General features: G+C 39.9%; 1 protein-coding gene across 2 annotated transcripts in view; it reads left to right on the plus strand.

Annotated features, from left to right (window-relative positions):
• Positions 1–12,124, plus strand: part of tulp4.S (TUB like protein 4 S homeolog) — a 73,065-nt gene that overhangs the window by 35,544 nt on the left and 25,397 nt on the right. For both annotated transcript variants that reach the window (XM_018265262.2, XM_018265260.2), the window contains exon 3: positions 11,055–11,183. In XM_018265262.2, the coding sequence (XP_018120751.1) occupies positions 11,055–11,183 (129 nt within the window). The remainder of the gene's footprint in view (positions 1–11,054; positions 11,184–12,124) is intronic.

Below are 12,124 nucleotides of genomic sequence, written 5' to 3' on the forward strand. Positions count from 1 at the left end.
CAGGTTGCATTCACATCATTATGGACATAATGTATACTTTGCCTTTTATTCACAAAGGATTTCAGGGACACAAAATACGAACTTTGCTTGGCATAATTACTATAAATCATTTGTACTTTTACTATTTTGTCAATAGCAGGTGTAAAGCAATGAATTCTCTTGCACCTCTGTACTTTTAGTCACACTAATAATATGTGCAGTGGGTGAGTTTGAAGAGGTGCTTTTCTTTATGTGTAACATATTAGCTCATCATTTTGTACCTAATTCCACACCTAATAATAGAACGTTTTTATAAGCCCTTTTTCAACTTCAGGACACTTTTATAGCATAACAATAATTGGGATAAAAGCTTGGGGATAGATGTATTTTCTCTAAAAAGAATGCAGCTATTGTCTATTGTCTGATCCAATTTGTCGCTCTGTAGATTTTACATGTGATTAGCTTGGAAAGTATCATCTACCTATACAGAGTAGACCACAAGAACCCAGGAGATGCACATGTATTTTTATATATATACATGTGATATATGATTTGTATTTTTTTAGCAGTAAGGGTAGGTTGGAAAAAAAAAAGCTGCAGGCATAGTTTGGTAAATCATACTGTACCACCAAACACCCTGAAATAATAATGTACAATGGTGCCAGTGCTTCATCTCTCTGATATTATATACAGGACCAAAAGGCATTAAGGTCTCTTCAAATTTCTAGTTTGATTATAAACCCCCACAAAGGTGGAGACTTGCAAATTAAAGAAGCATTATAAAGAAAAATGTTCCAGTTGTTTGTTGTGATATCTCAGAAGGCAGTTAGAATAGGTGATTTGCATGACATTGCTTCTCTTCTTTGACTACAGAACTACTTCTTTTTTTACTTGGTTGTATATCTTTCTTGTGAGTAGTTTTTTTTTAGAACAACTCTGACACTTTATATAGTTTTTTAGGTTGGTTAGAGTTGTGTGAGTCACAAATCCAAGTAGTTTGAGTGTGACATGCTTGCACTTGCATAAGAACAACACCTACATTCATTTAGAAACATTTGCTGAATTGCAGTGCACCCTGAAGTCTATTATAGATCCCCTGTTATTTATTGTACATTATTATTTGCCTGAATTTTATAGAGCTGACATATTGGAACACATTTTACAGAGCTTGTTCATCATTCATATCTGTTAAGAGTATTTGACATGAGACCTCAGCACCTTACTCACCCCATCAAAATGGGACTGCTGAGAGAAATTGGAGAACACTATTTGAGATGGCAAGGTGTATGATACTTGTAAATTGCCAAAAGAGTTATGGACATATACAGTAATGACTGCTGCTATGATTCGCAGCAGGTGTTTTAATAATTGTTTAAGGCAAATCCATACTACATGCTAACTGGGAGAAAAACTCAAACTGATGTGTTAGATGCTGATGATAACACTTATAGGGAAAGGTGTGTATGCCCTATATTAAACCCAGTCCAGGGAGGCCCCAGTAGCTAAAGTTGAGAGTGCAGAGGCCAATGATTATGGCCAAATAAGGACAGACATTGTACAAGATATCCCAAAAGGGACAGAAATGCCCCTCAGTACTTAGATGACTATGTTTTAAAGTCAGATTGTAATGATCAGATACTGACAAATATTGACTACTGATACAGAGCACATGATGTACCACAAACCTTTAGAGAAGCCATAGATTCACCCCAGTCACAGGTATGGCTTAATGCAATGAAAGATGAAATATTTTCACTAAAAGAGAATGATATGTTCACACTGACACTCTACCAGAAGGTAAAAATGCAGTGGTGGGTAGATGGGTCTGTGCAATAAACAGCAATGCAGATGGATCTGAAACATACAAAGCCAGATATGCTGGGAAAGGTACTATTGATTTTGAATTCAGCTACAGAAAATGTAAGGAGAAATTAAAACTTGAGGCATATAGTGATGCTAGTTGGGCCTTAGACCTAAATGACAGAAGAAGCACAACAGGATATTGTTTTAGTCTATCAGGAATGGTGCACTGATTTCTTTAAAACCAAAGAAACAACCCACGGTTGTCTTCCTGTAAGGCTGAATATGTAGCAGTGGCTGCTACCACACAGAAGGTTTATACCTTGTTCAGTTACTCAAAGAAATGGACTGTGAATGTCAATATGAGACAGTCATTTTTTTTAATAAAGTTATGTCTTCTTGAAGCAAAAGAAGCTTGGTGTCTCTGTGCAGGTTCTCCTCTGTCTAAAAAAAATCTGCAGGCTCACGTGAGATTGGGCTACTGGTTATCCCATCTCTTAAGCAGAATGGCAACAATATCAATTGTGTCTCTAGTGGGGCTTAGGCCAATGGTTCACTGGGCTGTGCTCGGCTTCTCTCTATCTGTGTTTCTTCTGAGAAAAGAAAGGTTCAAAATGCGTAGTTTCTACTCTATGGGGCAGATTTATCAAAATGTGAAAGAACTTCCCTCGGAATACTCTCCCACTGTCTATTCATTCCTATGGTATTCTTAGAAATGTATTTATCAATGGTTGAACGCTAGAGTTCATCCCATAGGAATAAAGAGAATGTAGGTGAGGTTTAATTTGTTTTTGGCACCATGTGTCTGCCCACAGGTTAATGCTGTGCCAGTCAGTGCAGAACCACGGAACAGTGGAGGGAAGCACATCAGCAGGGCACAGCCCAGTGTATATTAAAGCAATAAAATAAAGTATACAGCTGCACTAACCCTTGTATTTTTTCTTGTGGTGCTTAGTCCCCTAGACATAAGGCAACGTCCAAAGTACAGAAAGTAGAGAATTGAGAACATACACATGTAGATTTTGGCTAGGGTGCTTACTCCATTTGTTCTACCTGTGACCCACACAAGCTCAAGTTTGTGTGAGTTGAGTTTGTGTGGTTCACAGGCAAAATAAATGGTGAAAGCTCCCCAGCCTCAATCTGTGTGTGCCTTTGGCCTTAAAATCTAATTTTACTGTTACAGACATACCAGCACATACATGGGTCAATTTAATAAGTAGCTATTTAATCTACACCGTATTATAGAGGAGCAGGCACTGAAAGAACCATTACCATGTCCATTTTTATAAATTTGCCAGGTTATGAAAGTTTGAACACATTTATGGAAGTTTTAGGGCCATGTATTATGTGTTAGAACAGTTTTGTTAATGAAGTTCTCCCGAGTCCTGATTATCTTAAATAGTTACAACAGTTTCTTTGCATATCTTAAATTGTTACAAATGTATCAATGTGCAGCTGCGCAGTATCAGTAATTACCTTTCCAAAATGTTGTATATTTTTCTAGTGTCAGTGCAGTAGATGAAAGAGAAACTTGGGGCATTTCAGTTACAAACCCGGGACTGCTGGCTGAGCTGACTGTCCTGCAGAACACACAAGGCCGGAACTAGGGGTAGGCAGAGTAGGCACGTGCCTAGGGCGCAAAGCTGAGGGGGCGCCAGGCACGTACCTGCTCTGTCGCCTACCCCGTGTCCGGTCCTTTGTCTCCCTGACTGGCGCCGGTAATTTGTTTGAAATGCGATTGCACGCCGGTGTGTATTTTCGCGCATGCGCGCCAGCGCGTAGTCTCGCGCATGCGCGCCGGTGCGGAGTTTCACGCATGCGCGATTGAGCGCACACGAAGCCGGCGCCGTGCCCGGCCAGGTTGCCTAGGGCGCCTGCCCGGGTTGGCCCGGCTCTGAGAACACAGGACAGTTGGGAGGTATTAATAAATGGATAATTGTTTGCCCCCTTAAATAAAAACTAAATAGGGTTTTGTTTTTTTTACCATGGCCACAATTCAGCTGCACAAAAGGGCTACATTTCTTCTGCAGTGGAAATCAGGAGACATTCACTGCAGGGAAAAATGCCTGTGAAGAGCCCTTTAGGCCAATGGTATAGTCATTTTGATATAATGATATAGTCATTTTTGATATAGTGATTTTCACCTGTATAGCATTTGCTTAAATAAGATGATTCCTATACATGGGGTGCAATGTCTCTGCCTGTCAACGCTATTATTTATTACCAACATTTCCAATATAATACTTTATGTCATAGCTTGAATATAAGTACATCTTCAAAAAGGGGGTAATTATACAATAACAGTAGCTTTTCAGCCAGAAGACTTAGGGGCAAATTCACTAAGCGCCGAAGCGCCGAACACTAGCGTTACTTTGCTAGAGTTTGTCATTTTCGTTACTGCGCAAATTCACTAACGGACGCTGGCGTAGTTTCGCTAGTGTTACTTCGCACCCTTACGCCTGGCGAAGTTTCGATAGCGACGTAACTACGCAAATTCACTAACGCGCGCAGTGTACTGAACGCTACCTTTTACGCTAGACTTCCTTCGCCACCTCAGACCTGGCGAAGCGCAATAGAGTAGATAGGGATTTTTTTCCAAAAAAGTCAAAAAATTTTCTAAGTCCCAAAAAACGCTGGCTTGTTTTCTACATTATGGGGCAAATTCACTAAGCGCCGAAGCGCCGAACGCTAGCGTTACTTCGTTAGCATTTGGCATTTTCGTTACTGCGCAAATTCACTAAAGAACGCTGGCATAGTTTCGCTAGTGTTACTTCACACCCTTACGCCTGGCGAAGTTTCGCTAGCGACGTAACTACGCAAATTCACTAACGCGCGCAGTGTACTGAACGCTACCTTTTACGCTAGACTTCCTTCGCCACCTCAGACCAGGCGAAGCGCAATAGAGTAGATAGGGATTGCTTCAAAACAAGTCAAAATTTTTTCTAAGTCCCAAAAAACGCTGGCGTGTTTTCTACATTATGGGTGATAGGCTGAAAAAGATCGAAAATTTTTTTGGGGCTCCCCTCCTTCCCCCCTACATTTCCTGACTCATGGCAACTTACCTAGACAGTGGGCACATGTGTAGGGCAAAATAAATTTTTTATTTGATGATCTGAAGGTTTTCTAGGCATTTGTAGTGCTGATACGTATTCCTCCATTGAAATTTGAATTTCGCGCCGTATGCAAATTAGCCTTCGCTAGCGTAACTTCGCTTTACTTAGCGAATCAACGCTAGCGCAACTTCGCAACCTTACGCTACCCCTGAGCGCAACTTCGGATTTTAGTGAATTTGCGAAGCGCTGGCGAAACTACGCCTGGCGAAGTGTGGCGAAATGCGGCGAAGTTACGCCTGGCGCAACTACGAATCTTAGTGAATTTGCCCCTTAGAGTTTGTTATTAAATATCAACAGAATGTGTAAAAAATATTAAATTACACCGAATACATAAAACACATTTATATATCAAAGATGGAGTGGGGGACTCTCCAGGATTCTTAGCAGTTTCCTAGCAACTATTGCTTTTCTAAAAACTGTAGCATTCAGGTAATAAGTATTAGACCTCCAAAAGATTGTCTTCTCATTCTATTGGAGGACTGAGTATCCCCAGGCTTTACTTTTTATTCCAAAAAAATGTTTTAGGCAATCACGTTTGCTCAGAATCAATCTAATTCAATCTCATTAATTATCTTTGGTAAGTTTATTGAAACTATCCCTTAAAGCACTGATCCCCAACCTTTTGAACCCGTGAGCAACATTCAGAAGTAAAATTAGTTGGGGAGCAACACTAGCAAGAAAAATGTTCTTGCTATTTAGTTAGTTCTTGCTAAATAAGTGCTGTAATTGCCCATTTGTTAGCCCCTATGTGGATTGTCAACCTACATTGAGGCTCTGTTTGGCAGTACATTTTTTATGCAACCAAAATTTGCCTCCAAGCCTGAAATTCAAAAATAAGCACCTGCTTTGAGGCCAATGGGAGCAACATCCAAGGGGTTGGAGAGCAACATGTTGCTCACGAGCTACTGGTTGGGGATCACTGCCTTAAAGTGATATTGACACGTTCCTATAAAAATAGGAACATGTCGGTATCGGTGAATAGAAGCTGCACGCAAACTATAAGCAGCTAAAACCTCCCCAAAGCCGCCCCCAGAACCTTAGAAACGGCGACCCTCCGACACCATTAAGACATCTTGCTGAGGGGTTTCAGTCAGGCTGGGAATAAGCAATAAATTGCACATTAGCAGTCATCCTGCATATTGTCCTTCTGTCCTCCTATTTGAATTTACTTTCCTATTTTTATAGGAACGTGTCAGTATCACTTTAAGTCTAAATAACTCCCAACACAAGGTTTTCGATCACAATTATATAATCTGTGCTGCATTTGGGTTAAATGTGTGGCATTGTGTAAACATTGTGACTTAAGGGTTTATGGAATCCATACCTGTAAATGCATTTGGTCCACTTTATTTTGGACAGTGGAGGTGGTTAGCATTGCTGGAACTGATTCTGACTAGGACCTATGTGAATGCTACAATGCTGCACAGCAGAGGTTGAAAGTGAGGCATGTCCATCAAGTCCTGTACATGTCATCATGAACTTCTGTGGTTTCCCCACACACAACAAAATCATACAGGCATGATCATTGGCTTCTGATGATATTAACATTTGTTCGTGTGTGCCTGTAAGGGCTAGTCCACACGGGGAGATAGCGACGCGTTTGCGGTCGCGGCGACCGGCGCAGGCGACAGTTTTGTATGGGCGCCTATGTAAAAACGCCTGTGCTAACCACACGAGGCGATGCGCTTTTCAACAGTCGCCTGAAAAAGCCTGGCGAGGCATTTTCAGGCGACTGTTGAAAAGCGCATCGCCTCGTGTGGTTAGCACAGGCGTTTTTACATAGGCGCCCATACAAAACTGTCGCCTGCGCCGGTCGCGGCGACTGTCGCGGCGCTTTGTCGCCGCGACCGCAAACGCGTCGCTATCTCCCCGTGTGGAATAGCCCTAAGTGGATACTCAGGACATAAAATTCTGAACTAATACAAGGACTAATGTGATTAATAAACAATCTCCGTGTAACATGTTGGCTCTATATAAAGTAACAATAGCAATAACTAGATTTTTTCCCCTTATCAGTGAACAAAAGAAGCTTGGAGAATGAAGGCATTAAGAATACTTAATGTCATGAAACACTGACAATGTTGTGGACTTCTGCTTCCTCTTCCTTTTAACTGTAAAATCACATCTCTGATAATTGACTCTGTATGTTAGACCTTTCCTCCTGCTGTTTAAGAATGCAGACTTACATTATATGTGGTGTTGGAGAAAGCTCTAGTGCTGTTAATCAGTGTCTGGTGCCTCCTCTAGTGCATGGGTAATTAGGATGCTACCCAGAGAACAGAATAAAGAAATGCGGTACTAGTGATGCTGTGAGTACAAGAGCAAAGCTGTGATAAAAGCACAAGGTATTAGAGTGAAGCATTAGGGAACATCATCTGAGTAAATTGGAAAAGTCAGTATAATATTAGTGCCATGACACAGCTATGTTCTTTATGTTTGGATCCATCTGGAAAAAAAAACCTAGGCTTTCAGTAAAAAAAATCAGTCTGCCAATGCAACAGATATGTGAAACGTTTAGCAAGAAGAAAACCGGCACTCAGAGCTCAATGCATGCGGGCAAAGCCCTGCGTGTTTATTGCAACGTTACGTAACGTTGCAATAAACACGCAGGGCTTTGCCCGCATGCATTGAGCTCTGAGTGCCGGTTTTCTTCTTGCTAAATGTGCTACATTAAGGGTTGCCGATCCCTTCCAACTGTGCACCGGGCCAGCTTCTACCGGAGAGGCCAGGGAGTGCTGGTGGGTTTTGAAATTTGGACAGATATGTGAAAGCCATTGAGCCTTTATATTTGCTGCCATTCGTTATACTTCAGACCTGTGTTGTTATTTTAACTATTTGCTACACCATAAATTATGGAACAGTAAAAAGTTTTCATACCCACGCCAGATCTTGTTTCCCATCACAGGTTTTTATGTGGTTTGAACTGTCCCTCTTTCTAAATAATTCTTATGTTTCATCAGTTACTTATATCAACTCTATGAGCCGGCCTATTTACCAGCTATAGTATTTTTTTTTTTACGTGATATTAATCTGTACGTCCTGGTTTGTTTCTGTGCAAAACATTGTCTGAATTAATAATCCTTCCATGCTTTAAGCAATAACAATACGGATGGATGGGTGTACTATGGGAATATATGTTCAACTGCTGAATGCACGTGTGGACAAAGTGACATGGTAATTATTGAATAATGGCATATGGTAAATAAGCTTGCCAAACCTTTATGATAATATAACCTCTAAAAGCTATGGGAGCAATGCTGTAGTTTGGCATTTTCTGGATAATGGTCTTTTAGACAACAGATGCCATACCTAAACCATTGGGAAAATGTTATGGAAGTGCAAAAAGCTTAGGCCAAATTGTCAGTAGCTGGAATATAACATGCTCCTTTAAATAATTCCCCCATCTGTAGGCTGTTAGGTTGTGTGATAAGGAGCAGCTTCTTATACAGAGGCTTATCAGCAGGGCCACGGCAAGTTGCTTGAGCATCCAAGGCAAAGCACATTCATCAACCCACCCCCACCTATGGCATATGCGCATGTCATTGTGCACATGCTCAATTGCTGCCAGTGTGGTGGGTGGCAGGAGCACAAAAGAAGTCCTCTTCACTTCAGGAACATGGGGCAGACAGGGAGAAGAGGTATGTGCTCATCGCCTGTTCACCTTTGCACCCAAGCACGTGCATCTTCTGCCTACTTCTAGTTCCGACCCTGCTTCTCAGTGTATGTATGTATGTGTAACCAGTGGGCTGGTCATTAGTTTTAAGTGTCCAGTCCAGTTTCTCTGATACTTTATATCATGACCTAGATGAATGACAACCTTCATAGATATGTGTAAAGCTCTTCAAAGTGTTAAATGGAGGCATTTTTTTCTCAGTTTTTTTTTCTTCTAACATTAAACAATATGACATTGAAGGAGCAGTTCAGTGTAAAAATAAAAGCTTGGTAAATAGGGCAAAATAAAAAAATATTTCTAATATAGTTAGTTAGCCAAAAATCTAATGTATAAAGGCTGGAGTGACTGGATGTCTACAAAGTTTCTTGGTTACGACCAGAAGATACAGTTACGTTTCAAGCCACATCCTGGCTCTTTATCAAACGTTTGATCAGTTTAACATCAGTTTGATGTGTTCAACTCTTTGGATTGACACAGTGATTTGTTTTGATATATGTATTTTAACCCTTTAAGTTCCAGCAGAATTTCACATTTTGTTTACGCGAAATGCCAGATGTTTTTGAAAACAAGTTTTCATGAATTTCCACCTCTGCAAAAACATTTCCATCATTAAATACCAAAAAAAATTAAAAATTCCTATTTTTCACAATATATGATTTTTTACCAGACAAATATTGGAAAATCCAACTGTTTTGGAAAGCCTCATCTCTCTCAAACGTGCCAGATATGTATAGTTTTAGTGAGAGCAAAAACTCCCGGCAGTATATAACCGAATTTTGAAAGCACTAAGGCAGAAAACGGCATACTTTAGATTCCCCCAGAAAACCATATATTTTTGAAAAGTACACATTCTACTGATTCCAAAATGAGTAACTATGTCTCTCTACTACCAAACATCAAAGCTTGTCTGAACGTAGTCGTTTTTATAAAAATGTATCAAAATTCAGAAAAATCACTTCAAATGTTTTATTTTGCTGCTCCACATATCCCGCACTGTATTAAGTACCAAGAAAAAGCACCCTGAATATGATTGCCAGGGGTCCACTGAACAGTTTGATGCCCATTGTGCATAGGTTTACCAAAGTATCTGGCATTTAGAGACCCTAATATGAAGTTAGCACATACAAATTGTCCAGGACTTTACTTCAGCTACTGAAAAAATCAATACATTTACTGCATTTATGTTGTGGGATAAAAACCCTGAAAAAAAGTTTACCCCCAAAACCATATATTTTTGTAAAGTACACATTCTACCGAATCTAAAATGGGTACCCCTGCCTTTCTGCTCCAAACTACTGAGTTGCAAGACTTTCCCAAAATTGTCGGTTTTGGTGAAATATCTGAAAATTGCCTCAAATCTTCAACTTTCCAGCATCATACTGCCCATGTATCATTATATACCAAGAAAAAGCACCCTAAATATTATTGCCAGGGGTCCTCCAAACAGTTTGGTGCCTGTTGTGCATATAATTACCTAAGTATCTGGCATTTAGAGGCCCCAAAATTAAGTTAGCGCATACAAATAGTCCTGTGGGTAACTTCAGCTAATGAAAAATAAACACATTGACTGCATTTTTTGTGGGGTAAAAACACAGAAATATATGTTTACCACCCAAAACCATATATTTTTGGAAAGTGCACATTCTACCAAATCTAAAATGGGTACTCATGTCTTTCTGATCCAAACTACTGAGTTGCAAGGCTTTCCTAAAATTGTCAGTTGTGGTGAAATATCTGAAAATTGCCTCAAAGCTTCAACTTTCCAGCATCATATCGCCCATGTATCATTACCAGCATAAAGCATCCTATATATGAATGCCGGGGGTCTACTAAACAGTTTGATGCCCAATATGCATAGATTTACCAAACTATGTTGCATACAGAGACCCCCAAATCCAAATAGTGCATATGAATTCTCGCGTATGACACTCCATAATGAATCTAGAAAAATTCAAATTTTTTGAGTTATTACCATTCGGTGTTTAATACTAACCCCCGTAGTGTTTAATTCTGTGACAACTGGGACATACTGCAAAAGATTTTTGAGCAACTGGGCACATGAGGGGGTGGCATCCTGATAGAATTGACCATTGGCAAAAGAAGCCCAATTGTTGCCGAAATTTTGGGAGGAATATTTATTTTATAGAATTATTATTCATCTATACTGCTCCACATGGTTACTGTAACAAGAGAAGGCTATTTATTAAATTTATGTAAAAATTTGCAGAAATGTTTTGTCCAGATACAAATAAAATATTGTTCTAAACCTAAACCACAATACCATCTGTCATTTTTTTATTGTTTGTACAAGAGTTATTTAGCTTTATTTGATGCCAACTGGACCAGGGAAATTTGCACTGTGATAAATAGATGACTTTGCTTATACTTAAAACATTACATTTGGTGGTAATGAAGCATAAAAAGAAATGCTAAGCTTGTGTACAAAGTGATTGATATTGTTGGTAAGTCTTATTTGTGCTGGTTTCCAGGTGGTGCTAGTGAGATGGAACGAACCATTTCAAAAGCTGGCAACCTGTGATGCAGATGGAGGGATATTTGTGTGGATTCAATATGAAGGTCGATGGTCTGTGGAACTAGTCAATGATCGGGGAGCACAGGTAAGCATAATAAAGCATAATAGCCTGTTCTCATCCCTTCACAAATCTGTCAATGTGTATACAAAATCATATTGTAAAGTTGAGTCACCAGGTAAATTAGCAATTTTACAGCGCTATAATATTGGTGTCAGTACCTTGATCAAACCAGATATCTGCCTTGGCTCTTAGAAATAATATTGGCTGCACTAACTGAACTTCAACCCGCTAAATTAAAGGGGTTGTTCACCATCCAACACTTTTTGTTGCAGTTAAATTGTTTTCAGATAGTTTGCCAGAAATTAAGACTTTTTCAATTACTTTCTATTTATGATAATTTTTCTAATATTGAAGTTTAAAGTTCAGTGTCGGACTGGGACACCAGGGGCCCACCAGAAAACCTTAGACCACGGGCCCACCAAAAAACCTTAGACCAGGGGCCCACAATCAGTACTATTTTCTTCCTCTCCTCACTCAACCTCTATACTCCTAGTCTCTTTTCTTTACATACTTTAATCTATTATTCCACCTATTCTACCTATCTACTTTATTAAGCACCCATATCTGTTTTAAACTTCTACAAATCAGTCACATGCATTCCTTCAGCAGTGAAGTAAATGTTAATCAGCCATAAGATAAGGTCAATGACAGACAGATCACTTTGTCACCCACAGGAAATCTTTGCTCCCAGTCCTGAAAATCCCTATAGTTCATAGCAGTATCTCTTTAATGGAGAAGGAATGTCATTTACACTTGGGGGTGCCCCTAAGTGATTGTATTTACTTACCTGACACCCTGGGCCGGTGCTCCTATCAGCAGAAACCTTCACCGGCACAGGGCTATTCCAGCAAGCCCCACATAGCGATCCTCTTCTTCACTTCTCCGTTCAAACTTCCTGTGTTTTGTTCTACTGTGCATGCTCAGCTGTGAAAAGACAGAGGAAGTAGGAAGATGACCACTCTGTG

Source organism: Xenopus laevis, chromosome 5S (genome assembly GCF_017654675.1).
Source record: "Xenopus laevis strain J_2021 chromosome 5S, Xenopus_laevis_v10.1, whole genome shotgun sequence".
Taxonomy (NCBI): domain Eukaryota; kingdom Metazoa; phylum Chordata; class Amphibia; order Anura; family Pipidae; genus Xenopus; species Xenopus laevis.